The sequence below is a fragment of the Seriola dumerili genome, unplaced genomic scaffold (genome assembly GCF_002260705.1).
Source record: "Seriola dumerili isolate Sdu_G_001 unplaced genomic scaffold, Sdu_1.0 BDQW01000219.1, whole genome shotgun sequence".
Taxonomy (NCBI): domain Eukaryota; kingdom Metazoa; phylum Chordata; class Actinopteri; order Carangiformes; family Carangidae; genus Seriola; species Seriola dumerili.
The window spans coordinates 4,760,465-4,781,116 of NW_019174474.1; the positions used below are offsets into that span (position 1 = coordinate 4,760,465).

At 43.5% G+C, this 20,652-nt stretch overlaps 1 protein-coding gene across 2 annotated transcripts in view; it reads right to left on the reverse strand.

Annotated features, from left to right (window-relative positions):
* LOC111228724 (genetic suppressor element 1-like) overlaps positions 1–17,420 on the reverse strand; it is a 38,020-nt gene extending 20,600 nt beyond the window's left edge. The window contains exon 1 of one of the 2 annotated variants that reach the window (XM_022754739.1): positions 17,366–17,420. In XM_022754739.1, the coding sequence (XP_022610460.1) occupies positions 17,366–17,402 (37 nt within the window). In that variant the 5' untranslated portion in view covers positions 17,403–17,420. Of the gene's footprint in view, positions 1–4,168; positions 4,256–17,365 lie in introns of those variants that run through there. The other variant, XM_022754740.1, reaches the window with a different exon arrangement.
* Between the last annotated feature and the right edge of the window lie 3,232 nt (positions 17,421–20,652).

Sequence of the window (20,652 nt, forward strand, 5' to 3'; positions counted from 1 at the left end):
GTTACCTAACATTAGACCAATAATGAGAATGCACACATACACACACACACACACACACACACACACACACACACACACACACACAGTGACTTAACAACAAGTAACACAAAAATATGCTCTATTTAAGTTTTAAGACACTATTACTTTGGCTCCTACAGCTGATACTAATCACAAGAACAGCTACTGTTGCTGTTACAATAGCTGGCAGACTTTTTCAAATTCCTCTGACAAGAACGCACTCACACACACACATACACAGGGAGCGAGAGAGAGAGAGAGAGAGAGAGAGAGAGAGAGAGAGAGAGAGAAAGAGAGAGAGAGAAAAAGTAGCCAAATGTTTTACAGCCTCTTAAACTTGTCTGTAATAGCAGTCAGAGTGGCGTCAACACAGCAGTCTCCAGGGTTACTCCAGGGGCTGCTAAATGGCTTTACTAGCTCCAGTGACTCTGCAGCTCGCACTGAAACACTTAACACTTCCTTACAATCCATAAACAACGAACACACTCTCCCACTCTCGCACATTCACGGACACAGGAATAGGCCCGCAAATTAACATTAACGTCGGTAAAATGACATAAGACAGAACAATGACATCATCAAAAACACACATACGGGAGCAGTCTGTGTAAATAGTTGCAAATATAGACACATACACAATTAGCTGACTCAGGATTCAGGCATTGTGCGTCACAAAACATATGCATGTGACTCCTAGAGACCAAACAGCCAGCATGCATTTATGGTCCTGGGATAAATGGAGCAGAAAAACCACATACTGTAATAACCAACACCTCAAGCAAAAAACAAACAAACAGGAAGCACATCCGAAGACACGCTGCAGCAGAGAGTTAGCAGCATACAGCAGGAAAAGAAACAATGCAGAAAGGATGGTTAATGTAGCGGTCATTACTCAGTCTTATATTAAACAGTGCGTCCGCCAGAGCAGAGCCATGTTTACTGTGCAATCATAACAGAGTCGAGATGTTAGTGAAAGGTCTATAAATTATCACTGCTACAGCTTAGAGCAGAAATGTGGCCTGTCAGCAAAGACGGGATGGCTACACTGGAAAAGCTCTTCTCTTCTCTTCTCTTCTCTTCTCTTCTCTTCTCAAACTCAGGCCTTTACTCCCCCCTCCTCCTGGCTGCAGGGCACTTTTTCTCTTTCAGTGACCCCTTCTCCATTTCTCTAATCAGTGTACTTGTCTACGAGCATCTTGTCACTGTCTGTCAGATACAGAAAGCAGAAAATATAAATAGCAGCTGTTTTGGGACCCCTTACACTTCTCTCTATCTGTCTGTGTTGCCGTTTCTTTGCCTTGTCATCTCCTCACTATCTCTTTTACAGTCTCCTACCACTCACTCGACAGCCTCTCCCATCACGTCGGCTACATTTCTGCTTTCCCCTCTGTGTCATCGATCTCTTCTGCAACGTGTGGCTCAGTCTCGCCTCTCTCTGATAAGGACATGATGCAAAAAGATAAAACAATCTGAGGCAAACCAATCTTACTCTGTCTCAGTTTGTTTTCGGCGCCTGGCTGCGTCTGACTCCTGCACGCAGGTTTTTATTTGATGAGTGTGTGTGTGTGTGTTCAGCATTGGTAGAGGTGTATACAGAGGGTCGTGTCAGACAGTTGACAGCCACAGTTCCTCCTCCTCTGGCCCGAGGCCGCCTCTGCTCACCAGGTGTCGACACCGCGGCGGCTAGACCTCAACCATCTGAACAAACACGAGGGGGGAGAACACACACAGACACACTCTCATTGCACAAAGGTGCATAAAGATACAACAGACTGGCCTGTCAGGCAGGTGTTGGATAAGTATAAAGTGCAGGGTGTAATTGAGGTGTGTGCTACCTGCAAAACAACAATCACTGTCGTAAACAAGGATGTTAATGTTGAATGAGATATTTAAAGTACAATCTGGGTCAGCAAATCAGAGCTAGAGAGAAAATTAGGTTTTCAAATTTCATGGATTATTTCTTTGTATATTATCACTGTTTAGATGAGACCAAAGGGATAGGAAAACAGCCTGGTGGTTGATTTATTTATTACTGTCATCACCTCTGTCCTGTGTGTCAACTTGAATATGTGCCGTTTGGCTGTCAGTTGTATGTCTGGTATTTTTGTTTGTTTGAGTCTGTTACGGCTGTAATAATGTAATTTACTTTGTGCTTCCATGCTAGACTCATTCAGCTCCTCCACCCTATTTTTTTTCAATATGTGAAAGGTGCAGATGATGCTGTTTAGATAAATTCTATAGCATGTGTACATCTTCAGTAGGGCAGCAACTAATGATTATTTCCATTATTGATATACTTTTAGGGCTGTTCAACCTGAATATTATGTCAATTAATGTGATAATTATTTTTTAAAGGATGTAGATGGTTCTTTTGTCAGGATAGTTTCCTCAGCTGTTGTTTCAAGGTTGAAAATGAACCTCCACTTTTCAGCCAATGTGGACAAAACATCCATAAAGTGAACATCTACAGCTCCATGATAATTTCATCTGCTGATGAAGATGTAATATGACCCAAAGCTCTAAATGGAGCTTGTGGTGAGAGTGTTTACTCAACTGTGGCTTCCAATGTCAAGAATGGACTGTTTTCTTGATCAATCGATTAATTGTTGGACCTCCTCAGTATGTCTTGTTTTGTCCAAACAATGGTCTAAAACTAAGTCCAGGTCGACATATATTATATTTACAGTGATATAAAAAAACAGGAAATCCTCATATTTGACAGGTTGGAAATTGAAAATGTTTTTTGCTATTTCATAAAAGTTTCAACTCTAACAATACTGAAAAATACAGGGGGTAAATAGTATCAGATATTTACATACTGAGTGGACTATCAAAAACCACGTTATATGGTGGTCATTTTTACTGCAATTCTAACAATTCACTGACCAACAAATACAACATACTTTAAAGATTTTGAAGAAATAGACCCTGAGGTGATCTGAGCGGTGGAGTCTGGGTTTACAGCATCTATATGAGAAGGAGGTAATTAAAGAGATTGGAGGTTTACTCAATAACCCCTGCTGAGCAGCTGGTCTACGGCAGGTCAGGAACAACACATGGCGCATGGAGAGTATGTGTGCGTGCGTGTGTGTGTGTGTGTGTGTGTGTGTGTGTGTGTGTGTGTGTTGAACTCCACCTGCGGGCTGTGTACACACACAAAAGCGACGTGATCCGCTTGACTGCTGCTAATGCGCCCAGCGGCATCTATCTCAGCCAAACAATACAGCCGCTGTTAAAGGTCCCGGATTAAAGAGCGACTCCTCTAACTCCCATGGGTGCTGTTTAACAAACCATCTCAGCGAAACTGGGTGACACACCACAGCGTTTCAGGTCTGTCTTCCAGTCCGTTAAGTTTATTAGGAGCAAACAGCAACCCTGTTTGATCACCGACAGGTTTGACAAGAAAGATAACACAACAAGGAACCACAAACACCTTTCCAAACCTCACCTCCTGCAGCTGCGTCAAGACGCGCGCTGTGAACTAGACGAAAACAGGAAGTTGGGGAAGTCTAACTTAAAAATAAGAGCATGCAATGCTGCCTACATGAAGATTTGCTTGAGGATGCATCATTTGCTGTGGAAAAGAAGACAAGGGATTTACCTGTGCTTGAACTTTCCTTGCAATAATACTTTTGCTCCAGTTGTAAGTTACCGTGTCACGCGTTAACGACACTTTATTTTGAAAGTGGGAACCAGAAGCTGTTTCCTCCTCCAATCGTCAAGCTCAACCAGTTTGTCTGATCACATATTATCGACTGATTGAATCACACACGGCACACTGAGTCATCTGCAGTTTATCTAAAAATAGTCTCGATTAAAAATATAATTTTACTTCCTCCTCTTACTTCTTACAGTCGGTTTGAGGTAGACCAGATGTCCAGAAATGTAACTATCTAAAACTATCGCAGCCATAACACAGAAGAACATATCAGGCGAGTCACTGTTGAAAACTACAGACAAAGTAAAGCCCTCACATAGACAAAATATCGTATGTTTTTAAAAATGGAAACCATGGGGTCATTAAAGGTAAAGTCACCGCTCAGGACCACAGACGATAATAATTCAGTGATAATTTCAAACCCATGTTAACTTTAAAGGCAGTAGTACAGTAGCAGTAGAGACATTTTGTATCAGAAAACAGAAAACTTACCGCCTCACCAAAGAAAAGAGAATCCACAATTTTTGCGCATCCTTATGAAGATGAATAGCAGCCGGTCTGTGGGCAGCGATACTGACTACTGTGTGATCACCCCCCACCCCCTGATAGCAGATGTGGAAGGGAGAAGGACAACACGTTAACTGTCCTCAGGGAGAGAGAGAGAGAGAGAGAGAGAGAGAGAGAGAGAGACAGAGAGAGAGAGGCGGGGTATCAGAGGAGGAGGGGAGGGGAGGAGAAGGAGGGCGAGCACCTGCTCCACTGATGCTCCCTGGAGAGATTGAGGGATGGAGAGAAGGAAGATGTGGCCCCAGACTGCTGATACCTCAAAGCCTGGACATGTTTACTGTCCACTGGAGACAATCAGATCTGTTCCAGTCAGCTCCTCCTGCTGCTTCACTGTACACTCACACTGTATAAATACACAGGCCAATTTAACTCATATTAATAATAACAGTAATACTGCTATAAGTAGAACAGTAGAACTGAGAAAATCTTTTAGATAAAGATCCTTTAAATTTGGTTGTTAAAGAACCACATCCATAACATGTATGTTTTACTTTTAATGCATTTACTATTTATATAATTTCTGATCAGATCTTGAGTGTTTATCTGACATTCTACTTCAAATAATAGCACGAGTTACGTAAGGTGAAAATACTCATAATTAATTCATGATATTTATGATATTTACTGGAGTCACAAACATACTGTATGGAGTTTCAAGTAACAAACATGTTTATTAATATTCATCTGTCATCATGTGCTATAAGCTCACTCAGCCTGCTTCATTTAGTCTAATATTTCAGTATCTCCCCTGGGCCCCCCTCTCTCTCGCTCTCTCTCTCTCTCTGTCTCCCTGTCTGTTTCTTGATCATACATCCCTTCATCTCCCGATCCCTCTCTCCTCATCTCCCAAGCAGCTGCTCCACTTTGCAGCTATTTAACAGCTGTTTTGCATTGATTTGCGCATCCGAGTGCAGATTTCTACCTTGTCCATCCTCCTCTCCCCGCTCACTTTTTATGTCTCCCCCTCTCCTGCCTCTCCTCCCTCTTCTACTCCTCCATTTCTAAGATGCCAGACGCACAGTAACACCAAACAGCGTTGATGTTTTCCTCAATGAATAGACTGTCTCCTTCAAGTCTTTCCCTGAGATCCATTCAGTGATGAAAGAAGCACACACACAAGCATGCATAAACACAAACTGGTATGCATACACCCTAATAGACACACATTTGTACATTCATGCACACACACACACACACACGCACACACACACACACACACACACACACACACACACACTCATGCACACAGATTAGTGGCCCCCTACTTCCCTACTTTTCTCTCTATGGAAACAACAAGTACTGAAGGAAGCAACGAAGAAGAAAAGAAAAAAGTGAGGCTCCTCTATAATCCCCAAATCCCTCTCTCTTGTACTCAAACCTACACAAGAGAAAAGAGGGGGAGCGAACAACAATTCTGTGTGTGTGTGTGTGTGTGTGTGTGTGTGTGTGTGTGTGTGTGTGTAGCCTGACATGATTTATGGTTTGGCTGTGTGCTGCAGGCAGACACTCTCAGTTTTCTCTGAGGTGGGTGTCTCACCTCCATCCTTTGTGACCTATACAGGTTGTATAGCGTGTGTGTGTGTGTGTGTGTGTGTGTGTGAGAGAGAGAAAGAGAGAGAGAGGGAGAGACAAATGTACACATGAGCTGGTGTGTGTACAACTGCAGGTGCATGAAAGAAGCTTCTGATTGAACATGTGCTGCTTTGTGTGTTTTTGTGTGTGTTTGTGCACAGTGTTGGGGTCAAAGCGCACAGCGGTGTGTATTCTCTGGGTGGGTTATACTTGGCAGTGGACTGTTGGATCCCCCATTAAGTAGCGTGTAAAAGAGGCCAAGCACAGAGGCCATTATGAACTCCGGCAGTAATAGCTCCAGGAATCTTACTGCCTCTGGAGACCTGGTCATTAGCCTATTCCTCTCTCATAAAGCCCTCTATCCATCACACACCCAAGCATACACACATTTATATGCACAAACGCACAAGCACATGCATGGTTTGTCTCCGTCTCCTGCTCTCTTTCTTGCTCTCCGTCTATTCATCTTATCTAGTGTAGAAGAGTATAGAGCTGGGGAAACTGCTACAAGAACAATCCACCAAGACATCCACAGATGTCTTTGAAAACAGATGCGCTTGCTCGCGAATAAACACACACACACACACACACACACACACACAGATGCTCATTTACAAAAGCAGCGAGGCATAATATCAGCCATGAACCCAAACCCCTGATTATTTAAATGTATTCCTCCTTCCCCATCCAGTGAAAGTGAGACGCTGTAGCAGCCTGTTAGCTCTGGTCAGGTAGGAGATTACAAACAGAAACACTGTCACAAACAATGGTGCTACGTGGCTGGACAAGTATTATAATGGCAACTGCACCCACCTTCTGAGCATTTACACAAACACACACAGACACACACAGACGTACATGTAGATACACACACTCTGTAGCAATATTGGCAATTCAGACAAACTGCAAAGGCAACAAGGAGGTGAGTACACTCTTTATCCTCAGTCAGCTGCACACACACACATACTGTACAGTTGTGTGCTCACAATCACCATGCAAAACAGTGTGCAGAAACACACACACACACACACACACACAAAGCAGAACAGATTCACTACTGTATCACTAAACACACACACTGAGTGCATATGTATTTACTCTCACTTGTACACACACCCTCAAAGTGCACAGACCATAGCCAGAGTAACTATATAGGTAAGTGCAAGTACACACACACACATACACTCAGACTTGTACACACATAAAGTACATTGTGTACAAGCACACATAAAGCAGAGGGAGTCCAGAGAGAGGAGATAGGCCTACCTGGGGATGGAGACACATTGGCAAAGGTAATGCTGGAGTCAGTCACTCTGTCCTCAGGCAAAACACACACACATTCACGTGCACACGCACGCACACACGCACACACACACACACACACACACACACACACACACACACACACACACACACACACACACAGTGCTGTAAAGATAAGCACTAATCCTGTTTATTACCTCCTCCCTCTCTGCACTCTCCCTCTCTTTTTCATTTTATCTCTCTCTCATTTTCTCCCTCTCTCTCCTCTTCTCTTATTTTTCCTGTCTCTCCTCCTCAAGCCTATTTCAGCAGCGTGCACAGACACACGCATTTCATGCACACAAACACAAGCGCTCACATTGTCAGTTTACTCCTGTGTTGTTTGTTGGCCGGAGGCTGAGACGAGGAAACAGGGAGGGGAGTGTTGATGTGTGCTGCTCCTTTCCAGCTCCAGCTCTGTTCACGTCCTGCAGAGAGAATTACCTTCCCTTTGTCTGTGTAAAGGGGCTGCTGCCTTTACCATCTGTGCAGCGGATACAGTGGCAGGCGTGTGTGTACGTACGTGTACTTGCGTGTGTGCACATGTGTGTGTTTCTGTACCACTATACTTCCATAATATTCCAGAATAAAGACACAGGATCTGGTGTCTTTACAGGGGGCATTTTGGGGAGTTAAGACTGGGGGTGAAATTTAAGGTTATTGGTGAGGTATTTTTAAGAATAAGAATTAAGAATAAATGTTGTCAATGTAAGGTTCTCACAATTCTAATAATGCAAATATTAATGCTGATGCTAATCATATGTAGTTCGCTCATTTGTCTTGAAATTTGTGTAAATGTAATATTTTAAAGATTTTATCTTGGAAACAGCAGCTGACCAAAAAACCTATAGCTCAAAATCCATTCAGTAGCTCTACTGGAGCTTTTGCTCATATGACGGAGTATGCTCAGTTTATGAAATTCTATGTTAAGTCTTTTGAAATGTAAATTTTTGGATTTTTAAATCTTTTTTATGTTGTTACTTTATCTTTATCTATTTGTTTTCTTTTAAACCTAATATGGTTTATATGTGTAGTGTTTGGATGAGATCAGATATGTATTACAGTGCATTTACAAAGTTTTGAGACCCCTTCACTTTTTTCACATTTTGTTATGTTGCAGCCTTATGCTAAAATCATTTAAATGTATTGTTTTTTGGTCTACATTCAATATGCCATAATGACAAAGTGAAAACTGAATTTTAGACATTTTTACAGATTTATTGAAATGGAAAAACTGAAATATCGCATTGACATAAGCACTTAGAGATTTTACTCAGTACTTAGTTGAAGCACCTTTGCCAGCGATTACAGCCTCGACTCTGTGTGTGACACCACAAGCTTTAATTTGGAGGATTTTCTGCCGTTCTTCTCTGCAGATCCTCTCAGGCTCTGTCGGGTTGGATGGGGACTGTCAGTGAACAGCCATTTTCCAGGTCTCTCCACAGATGTTCGATTGGGTTCAAGTCAGGGCTCTGGCTGAAGGACATTCACAGAGTTGTCCCTGAGCCACTCCTGCGTAATCTTGGCTGTGTGCTTATGGTCATTGTCCTGTTGGAAGGTAAATCTTTGGCCCAGTCTGAGGTCCTGATTGCTCTGGACCAGGGATTTCATTAAGGATCTCTCTGTACTGTGCTCTGCCGAGCTTTGCTTCAACCCTGACCAGTCTCCTTGTTCCAGCTGCTGAAAAACACACCCACAGCACGGTGCTGCCACCAACATGCTTCACCGCTGGGATGGTATTGGGCAGGTGACAAGTAGTGTCTGGTTTCCTCCGGACAAGATGTTTAAAATTGAGGCAAAACAGTTCCATCTTGGTTTCATCAAACCAGAGAATCTTGTTTCTCACAGTCTGTGTGTGCTTTTGCTGTTTGTTTTTTTTAAAACTTTCACTAAGGATAGGCTTTGTCTCGGTGGAGTGCTGCAGTGATGGTTGTCCTTCTGGAAGTTTCTGTCGTCTCCACACATGATCTCTGGAGCTCAGCCAGAGTGACCAGAGTGGTTCTTGGTCTTAGCAAGGCCCTTCTTCCTCGATTACTCATTTTGGCTGGGCAACCAGCTCTCAGAAGAGTCCTGGTTGTTCAGACTTCTTCCTTTTATAAGTCATGGAGGACACTGTCCTCTTGTGAACCTTCAATGGAGCAATCTTTTTGTAGCCTTCCCCAGATCTGTGCCTCGACACAGTCCTGTGTCTGAACTCTGCAGGCAGTTCCTTCCTCCTCATTGTTTGGTTTTTGCTCTGATATGCATTGTCAACTGTGAGACCTGATACAGACAGGTGCATGTCTTTCCAAATCATGTCCAATAAATTGAATTGACCACAGGTGTGCTCCAATCAAGGTGACGAAACATCTCAGAGATGATGAAGAGGAATGAGAGGCACCTGAGCTAACTTTCAAGTGTCATAGCAAAGTGTCTGAATAATTATGTCAATGTGATTTCAGATTTTCCTTTTTAATGAATTTGCAAAAAATTCTAAAATTCTGTTTTTGCTTTGTTATTATTGAGTGTTAATTTGTGGGGGATGAATTCAAATGATTTTAGCATAAGGCTGCATAAGGCTGTTTCCTGAATTACATGTGTAATGTGATCTTTTTTAAATTTCCGGCTATTTCACATGTGTGTAATGTGTAGCTTGTAATCATATGACTGAACTCCTCTCTATCACATCTGTGATCTGTTTACCTGATGGAGACGTGAGCCCAGTGAAGCATGCATGTGCAAAATGCACATGCATGCTTCACAAAGGAATAAGACACATACAGGCCTTGGCTACAAAGGCAATACCATAGGATCAAATTATTGTTGGTTTTTCAACAATCAAGAAATAAAGAATATCGCTAGACTTGTCTTTTAAATTTTGTCTAGAGCTGACTATTTGATGTGCGGCAGGTCCTTTCTTCATTTTGAAGTGTGTGTTTGGGTTTTTCTATAGCTGAAGATAGAGCTGTCTCATGGGGACGAACTTAAAAGAGGAAACTAAATCAAGCATTACATGAAAACGGAAGAGATCAGGAACTTGTGGGTGAACTCTTCAGCAGATTAAACATGCAGACAATCACACATAGCTCTCTTTCATGCTTTTTGCTCTTTACATTTCCTCTTTCTTTCTAATTCTCCTCCTCCTCATCCTCTCAGCCATCACTTTCACCATATGTTCTTTCCTCCACCTTCCTCTCAAACTGTCCTCATTCCTTCATCCCTCTGTCTCTCCTTTCTCTCTCACTCCTCCCCTCTTATCCTTCTCTATCACCTCATTTTCTCACCTCTTCCTCTCCTTCATCCCTGTCCTCTCTCTCTCTCTCTCTCTCTGTCACTTTTTCGTAATGTTCCTCGTCCTCCTCTCCCTCCAGATGGGTGGCAGAGAGTAGCAGCTTGCTGTGGTCAGGCCAATTATTTACATAATTATGATCTCCCACTTAACCACATGATCCCTTACCTGGGCGTGGGCAATTAAAGCCAGCATCATTATGCAGATTATGCAAATACAGTCAGAGGCAGAACAAGGTGGTGAGAGATCACACATGAGCAAACACGTGCCCTGTAACAGTGTGTGTGTGTGTGTGTGTGTGTGTGTGTGTGTGCACGTGTGTATATGTGTGTGTGCACTGTTGATGTGTGTGTCAGAAGGTACATATGTGTGCAATAGAATGTGGGACATATTTGACATTTTCCTGATTTGTTATCATATTTAATGTTTTTCTTTGTGCCACTTTCTTTCAACAAAAAGTCTAAATGTCAGATACCAGCCTGTCTGCATAAGTCCCTTCATAAGCTGCACGCTGCGATCTGCATTACACAAAGTTTGAATGAATCCCAAATTGAATTTATCTGAATTTAAGGGTCAGCTTGCACAAGCAGTTTGTCTTTCCAGAAACATTGTTATGATTACTCTGGATAATAAGAACTCACTCTCAGTGGTTTTCACTAAAACTGCTTTCTCCCAAATCTGGTCTATGCATAGGGTGGGTTAATAGATAGCTCAAGTATCTATACTTCCCACAATAAATCTCGTCTCAGTATTTTAGAATTGCACCAATAGGATGAATATCAAAGAAAAGATGCCTAGGTACATACCTGATAATTATTGTACTCGTATAACTTGGTACAGATTGAAACTTAATTTTTTGCAAAATCATTGACAAAGTGAGGTCAGTGGATCATCCAGAGTGACTAGAATATTTTTTCTCTTGAATTTTACAAGCACCAACAGCAAAGTAGAGATCTCCAGAGCGAATATCTTAAAAAGTCAGTAGACTTTGGAAAATATCTGATTACCCATGGGCTTGTGGTATGGCTACATACCACAAGAAGTAAGCTATATTTGCGGTGCCTGCTTGTTTTAAGAAAAATGTGTGTGTGTGTGTGTGTGTGTGTGTGTGTGTGTGTGTGTGTGTGTGTGTGTGTGTGTGTGTGTGTGTGTGTGTGTAGTCAAATGTGAAAGTTCACTGAGAACCTGCTAACATGGTGCGGCCAGGTGGCACACAGAGCCATGCCCCATGGGTAATCAACAGGCTCTTCAGTGAAGCGACATCATTGAGTGTGTGCGTGTGTGTCTGTGTGAGTGTGCGTGAGAGGACCATATCCCTCTCGGCTGGAGCACTGTGGCACCTCACGAGCGAGGCATGTGCAAACAAACATCTGCATTATAAAGCATACATGCCCTGTCTGATAGTAACTGCCATCCAACTGCTGCTAACCAGCTCTCTTGCCCAGAGTAGAGGCCCCTCCCACACACAAACACACATACACTCTGACACATTCAATCAATTATGTTTTGACATGGTTCATGAACATGCAGATGGTGCAGGACCAGCAGGGGCAGAGGACTCAGTATTTGACTACTCTCCCTCTCTCTCCCTCTCTCTCTCTCCCTCTCTCTCTGTTTCACTCAGTCCTGCAGATGTATATGTGTTTGCCAGTGTGTGTATGTGTGCTTGTTAAGGAGTCCACCTCCCTGTAAAAGATATTAATGCTGGCAAATTTTAGCTGCTGTATTTTCATTTGGCTAATCCTCCTGCCATCTGCTCGTTATCATACACCGAGCTGCTTATTACAGTTTTACCCTGCGCGTTGGTGTATGTGTGCGCTTTGAGCATGTGCATGTCATGTCTATGTGCGCGCATGTGTGTTTGTGTGTGACTGAGCTACCAGGAGTTGTCGTTATCACCTCGGGTCAAAATCTGTTGGCATTTATCCCAATCTCCTCAGCTCAGTGAGCATGGCAGACTGCATGTGCACGCCTCTGCCTGTGTGTGTGTGTGTGTGTGTGTGTGTGTGTGTGTTCTCTGTGTGATTGTATGCTTGCATGTTAGATCTCACATCAAAGCTTTCTGCTTGCTCTAAATGAATGTAAACATCACAGAGCAGAAATGTTTTCCTGTGTGTGTGTGTGTGTGTGTGTGTGTGTGTGTGTGTGTGTGTGTGTGTGTGTGTGTGTGTGTGTGTGTTGCTGTTGCTGTGTCTACATGTGCTTTAAGTGAGTCCTCTGTTAATTAAGAGCTCATTAGTGACACCAGCTCTTTGACCAATTAGGATGGCTTGCTTCCTTGCTCACTTGTTTGTTTTCTGGTTGAGACATTACCAAACACGTTGTTTTATTCATTCCTTTTCTTTTACACCCTTTCTCTGGGTTTATTTTCACCGTCTCTGGGGGATAGAAAACATAAAAAATAGATTATGGTTGTTTTTGCACTTTTATTCTTGTTTTTTTTTTTCTTGGCCATAGAAAATCGCCCGGTTCCCATATGATGTTTGTGTGTTTGTAATTGTGTGTGGTTTTTATCTCCTCTGTGTTATCAAGCCGTTGTCATGGTCTTTTATTCATCTCATTAATAACAGTGCCCTTGAGGTGGAGCTCTGCGACCCTGTTTTCATCAGCACACGCTAGTGAGCACAAACACGCACACACACTTGCACACAAAGATAGAGACACACACACACACACACACACACACGCACACACACACACACGTATACACACACAATTAACAGCAAAGGAGAGCCTGACAGCAGCTTCCTTTGAGGCAGCACCCATCTCAGCCTCCTACATGAATGCACAAAGACTCTCACACACATATATACAGAATAGAAATGTAGCCAAAACACCCTCACGTGTGTGCGTGCCAGCAGCTTCTCCACCCACTAAAACATAAACATATGTATATATTTTAGTTACACACAACGTCTTGTGTCCCACTTAAAATAAAGACTCGAAAGCAGAGATAGAATTCTGGTCTCACTTACAGCACAGAGCCCACCTAGCATCATAACCAAGGTAAAATGAAAAACAAGGAGGAAAGAAATGAGAGGGAAGCAGAAAAAAAGGAGAGAGCATTGGGAGGCATGAGAGTCAAATTAAGGGATACTGATCCACCACCAAGGCATCCTCAATCTATCATTACAGGCTCTCAGGACCAGTTTTAGTCTGTCTGTACCACAAAACAACTAGCCATGCTGGATATCATCAATATTTAAACACAGTTTGAAGTAAGTTTGCACTGAACTTGAGCTATGTTTTGATTTTTTTTTGTTTAAATCAATTATTTTCTGCTGTTCTGAACTCCTATTTTGTCGTCCTCCATTTTGCTCAGTGGCGCTTCAGTAGCACTCTGGATGAAGGACAGTTTCACTCGCTACCACAACATTCACAAACATTAAATAAGTATTTATTTGTGTGCAGAGCTGCTGCTGCTGCTGCTGCTGCTGCTGCTGCGTAATGCATGAAAAATATTTGGAGTGAAGTTATCAAATGCCACACTGACAGTACAGGAGCCTGAGGCTGAGTGAGAAGTGTGTGTGTTGTACTGTGTGTGTTTGTGTGTGCATTCATGTGACATCTGCCATAAATCACAAGCCACAGTGTCCTTGTAGCTCTAACACGTATCATGGAAATCAATGCAGAGGTCAAGTCGAACAGAGCTACCCAACCCCCGAAAATACCACAGCAGCCAATAAATATGGCAGGCTAATACACACGTCAACAACCTGGCTTTCTCACCCTTTCGACTCGCCGCGGAGAATGTGTGTGTGTGTGTGCACGTGAGTGAATGAATACATGGACAAATGAAACACAAATGTCACAGAGTGTGTGTCCATTTTTCATGGAGACATTTCAGCTAGGTTTGACCTGGTGATACTGTAAGAACTGGAGATTAATTATCTCAGCCCACGGGGCTACTGCAAGTAATATTGAAGGATAAATCTGGTGATGTTCTTTATTTTTTTTCATTGTCAACAAATCCCATTAAAAGACCGAAACCAAAAATGAACTGTTACAAGTATTGTCTGTGTAGCCAAAGCCTGAGGTAGCTTATTCCTCTGTGCCAGAGAGCTCCATTGTTACACATCAGTAAGCCACACTGTTTTAGTGAATAACATATCCCTTCCTTCATTATGAGGTCAAATCTACAGAATAGTTCATTTATATGTGTGAATCGTTTTTACATAGACTTACATTTTCAGATGTAACAAATGGGTTTAAGCCTGAGAACCGTAGAGAGAGTAAAGAAACTGAAACGTATTGAGAGACTAACACACTGTTGGTTGTGGTCTTTTCATGGGATTTGTTGGCAATAAGGAGAATATAGAATATCACCAACCTTATCCTTTAAATATGATAAAAGATGGTTTTGTTTATTCCATGATTTGCAAACTCCCAGAAACCTTGATGCTCCTTCTGCTGGGAATGTAATTTGATTTTTTTTTTTTTTTTTAAAACAGTTTTTGGAAAGACATTTGGATTGTGATCGACTGACGGAAAACTGTAAACTGCAGTAATGTGTGTGGCACATATCACCAGGGGGTCTAGGGAGTGGGAGAAAGCAAAATGCCACTTTCTTTTCCTTATGATACAATGTTAAGGTCATGGTATGCTCTGGGTAACAACGTGTGAATGTAGCACATACACACACACACACACACACGCACACACACACACGCGCACACACACACACACGCACATCCTCTCTCTCACTGTCATGTCTTCTATCTCACACTTTTTTCTCCTCCAGTTTATGGTTTTATGAAAGATTTTCATGTATCATTAACCTGATTTTCTATTGTTGCTTCTAATCTCCATTCCTCTCTCATCCTTACTCTGCTCCACTCCTACCCTGACTAATCACACAGTAATCGCTCCACACTGCACAGACACACACACACACACACACACACACACACACACAGACATCCTTCTTTACCCCTCACCCCCTACATTGTCAAATGATCATTGAGGAGCAAGTGTGTGGCTGACAGTCTCCACAGCAACGGCAGTTAGGACCAGGAGGGGGGCTGGGGCATCTTCCAGTGTGTGAATGATGAGAGCACACACACACGCACACACACACACACACACACACACACACACACACACACATGCACAGACAAACACACACACATGCACACATGCACAGACAAACACACACACATGAAAACATACCCATATAAATGCACACAGCTCAGACAGGTGCACACACATACACACACACACACACACACACACACACACATATATACATAAAGGTGCCAGCAATAACAAGAAACCATTTACACACATGCACAATAACACAGTCAAGTTCACACACACAAACACACACGCACACCGTCACGCACGCAGACACAGACGCTCAAAAGTGCACACACTACACAGACATTAGGCGAGACCCAGGAATCTGAAAAAAAGAAGATGAAAGCGAGAGTGGAGAGGAGGGAGGGATGAGAGGGGGGGGGGGGGGGTTGTTGCTTCCTGAAGAGATTTTCTTCTTCCTCTCTCGTTGACATGCACACATAGATAGAGAACACTACACACACACACACACACGCACACACGCACAAACACACAGAGAGATATACAAACAATGACATGGCACCACATAATCACTCTCATTCAATCATTTATGAAAGCAGATGTATAATTCAAAAACCAGCATGAAAGATTCACAAGGCAAAGAACATTGTTTAATCTGCCCTCCGCCCTCTAATTCCCTCCATCAACCCCCCCTACTGCCCCCCTCCCTGCCTCTCACCCCGTCTCTCGCTCTCGCTCTCTTTTCACCTTTTGCCACAGCAGGGTTTTTAATCATTGACCACAGTCTGGCCCAGACAACTAAAAGGTTGGAGATCATGGTTAGGGGTCAGGGGAAAGACACGTTGTGAAGGTCTGCCTTCAAGCAAGCTGTTGTGTTTCAAACATTACTGTTCATATAGTTTCCTTTACTTTTTACATCAACATTTACACACCCTCCCTTTCCTCCTAACTCTCTTCCTCACACTGCCTTTTCACCGACCGTCCTCCTCCCCCCTCCTCCTTTCTCTTTTCAGCGTCGTTCTGTCATCCAGCCATCAGGCATGTTTAAGCACCTTTCTCAGGTAACCTCACACCTGTCTCCACAATGACACCGGCCGCACTCTCGAGCATATCGCACAACTGCAGACAATAGACGTTCATGCTGTTTAGCTAACTGGAAGCAGCAAAAGCCCCACAGCAAAGGAAAGATAAACCACAGAGTTACAATCAAACATGCAGCTGTTACAGACCAACATTTATCATGACATCCTACAGTTATTTCATTTTAAGGCTGCGTCTAACTTTTAAAAAAATTATTTATTAAACTGTCAATTATGTTCTTGATTAATCAATTAATTATTTGGTACAAAAATGTCAGAAAACAGTTTAAAAAAATGCTTAAGTTCATGTATTAAGATAAAATATTTCATGATAGTTTTTGCATTTTTCCCAAAAATTACTTAAATAATTGCTTATGAAAAGAGTTACCTATTCATTTTAATTAGAACAGCTAATCGTTTCAGTTCAGTTCCATTCATTCTAATTGTGTTTTGTCATTTTTGTCCACTGCATTAATTAATACATTTTAAAATAAACAAGCAATTAATTATTGTTTTGCTAGAAAACTAGTAAAACAATAGAAAATCCAGGTGCGTACAGAGACACTGTGGTCAACATTATAGAAAATATCCACATTGTAGATATAACCTTCAGAAAACTGGCAAAAAGAAAACACACAACTAAAGGCATGCAGCGAATCTTTGGAGCAATATAATAAGCACATGTAATCTCTCAAGTCATTAATTCTGCCTTGAAAGAATGATTGAATGAAAAGGAAATTCACTCTGCAGCCATGTGTCCAGTGTACAGTTTGATACAGTTTGATACAGTTTGACAGAAGGAAGGAATACCAGCACAGACCTGTCCACATAAAAAAATTAAATACCAAATAAAAATGGTCCTACCTGGGAGGTAGAAGTGTGGAGTCTTTAATCCAAACATGGTCCTGGATCACTCCTTCACTGTCTCAGAGAAGAAGAGTCTGGGTTACAGGAAGCAGGGAGGGGGTGGGCAGGGGGATCGGGCTGTGGTCAGCCAGGTTAAGGAGCTCGTTGTTGGTGTAAGTCATCAGACGGCTCCCTCCTCCGGCTCTCTTTCTCTCTCCCTCTCTCTCTCTCTCTCTCTCTCTCTGGGCCCTGCGGGTGCGAGGAGGGAGGAGGCGAGAGGTCAGCTGTCTGTCTACCTCCCTCCCCTCCTCTTCACCCTCTGGACTGAACCCGTACAGAGAAAAAAGACAGGTGGATGGATCGGAGAAACCCAGAGAAGAAGAGAAGGAGGAGGAGGAGGAAGAAAGAGAGAGACACAGAAAGAGTGACAGAGAGGGGGGAAAATACTCCACAAGCTGAGGATGGGTGACAGTGTGCTCATGCCATCTCTTACTGAGGAGATCGTCAGGGAGGGAGAGCCTCTGAGAGAGTTGGGAGGGTGACAGGAAGGATAGAGAGTGTGGAGTGAGAGAAAGAGAAGAGAGAGAGTAGAGTCTTCAGCTGGCGTCCTCTCCTTATTTTAGTCCTGCGCTTTGTAATCCCTTCCTTGTTATTCATTCAGCGGCCTCTTGCTCGTTTGCTGTATAATGATCTGTTTTTCTCTGCCTCTGTTCTCTTTTCTGTCTCTATTCTTGCTTTATCCTCCCTCCTTTGCCTCAGTCCCACCACTGACTGCTCAGCTCAGCGTGCCCAGAGGAGGAGGAGGAGGAGGAGGAGGAGGAGGAGAGAGGAGGAGGGAGGAGGGAGGGAAGCATGGAGAGAAAAGAGGGAGGGTGGGAGGAAGAAAAAAAGAGGGGAGGAGAATCATAAGACGGATGAGTGAGGGAGAGATGAATGAGTTTATGAGAGTGTGGTGCGCACACGTGCCTGTGTGTGTGTGAAATATGAAGAGAGGAGGAAGGATGATTTGTCTGTGTGTGTGTGTGCGTGTGTGTGTGAGAGATAGAGTAAAAAGAGACTGAGAGAAAGAGAAAGAGGGAGGAAGAGAGGAAAGAGGGTGTTGATGCAGTTCTCATTATCAGTAGATTGGACTGGTGCCTGAGTGACAGCTGATTCATCATGGGAGAGAGAGTGAAGGAGAGGAAGAAGTGTGTGTGTGTGTGTGTGTGTGTGTGTGTGTGTGTGTGTGTGTGTGTGTGTGTGTGTGTGTGTGTGTGTGTCTGTGTGTGTGTGTGTGCGTGAGTGTGCATGCGTGTGTGTGTGTGTGTGTTTAGAGCAGGGAGGGAGGGTTGAAACCTGCCCTTAAGCATCTGCTTCATTCAGATCTCCTTTTCCTCTCCTCTCTTTCCTCCTCTCCTCTTTTTCAGCCTCCAGTCCTCAAAAAAAAAAGAAGAAAAAAAAAAAACACAGTCTGCTGCTTTGGATCTCAGACACGCTGGTGCATACCATGATGTGACCAGCATAACTGTATCATTCACACACACAAATGTGAGCACACACACTGCCCCAAAACCGGTCACATGCTCCCATTGATTAGACAGGCCTCATATGTCTGACACATCACGTTAGCCGGGCTTTCCATCAATTACTGTCCACTCTTGGCGAGCTAACGTCCCGTCTACTGTCACTGAGACCTAGTTCTATCACAGCCACGTTAGAGCCAGACACCACAGCCCACACACACAGCATCAAACCGAGCTGCATCACAGGGGAATGATCTGCCATTAGGAGCAGTTATTTGAGGTGGTTCTGTGGTGTTCTGCTCGTTGGTGGTATAATGTCAATGGTGCCGCTTTGGGCCGGCTTTGTGCCGCTTTTGGTTTCAGTCTGTGTGTCCATGGCAGCCTGGAGGAACCTGGGCCGTCTATCACTGTCTCCATCTCTGCACAGTATCCTTCATTTCTCTCTGTCACTTCCTCTCTCACGCACATGTGGTGCGTGCAACCTCATAGCTTACACAGTGTCTGCTTCATCACTCATACACAAGTATAAGAATGTAGATGGACACAGGCATGTTATTAAAATTAATGCTATATTTTCCTGTCTCAGTTATCTCACCCCCTCTCCCCATTTCCTCTCTATTTCTGTTTTCCTCCTCTTCTTCATTTTTTTTATCTTCCTTCTCCTCTTTTTTTTTTTTTACCTCTCTCCTCTGTGAGCTGTGAGGAGGAAGCTTTGCTGGTGATAAGATTGATCGTGAGGTTCTCAAAAAGCTATCTATAACCCCGTCTGTCACCGCTGAATCAATGAAGAGAGATTGCTGTAGGATACACTGTATACAATACAATGCACACATGCACACAGACACATATAGACACTTACATTCACAAACACAAGGACGCGCATTAGCCTTGCAAGCCAACAGGCAGACCCTCACTCATGTACACGCACAGACACACACACACAAACACACACACACACACACACACACACAGATCAACAGCTGTGAGACCAGTTGTGAAACATCAGCCGACCACAAACTGACAGTGGGGGCAGACTGGGGAGAGGAGATAAAGAATAGTGAGGAAACAGCAAAGAGGATGGAGAGGTGGTTGTGTGGTTGATAAGGGAACGAGGGGAGTATTGGCGCGCATGTGTGTGTGTGTGTGTGTGTGTGTGTGTGTGTGTGTGTGTGTGTGTGATATGGGAGAGGATAATTGTCAGAAAATTATGCTTCCTGTTTTGTTTTGTTTTGTTTTGTTTTGTTGTCAGTTTCTTGCGACTGGTTCTGAAACAGATGTAACTCTTATTCATCTCCTTTCCTGTATTATCAGCCCAAGATGCTACATGCACACTCCATTTTACACATACAAACACAAACGCCAACACTCTGTAAACACCCCTGACCTCCGGGTCGAAACAGTCGAGACCCTTTGGCCTCCGGGGGTCACGCTCTGCTGCGCGGAGCAGGGTCAGCAAGGTTGAGAGAGGAGGAGGAGGAGGAGGAAGAGGAGGAGGGGCAACAAACACACAGCATGATCTGTGATGATTACAGACAACAGCCAATAACGAGCGTCCACCTCTGACCTTATTGCCGTGGAAACGTGAGGGAATGCCTGTCACCGAGGGAGCAGTATAACTCAATCTATCAGCAAACAGTGATGGAGGGGGGTGGAGGAGGGAGAAGGTTTAGTGATGTGGTCAGTGTAAAACAACAGCTCCAACCTTCCCACAGCACCTCCCGTTTCCTTATTGGAGCTCTTGCTCTGTCTTCAAAACAGACACTGGAAGAAGCAACCCCCACCCCACCCCACCCCACCCCACCC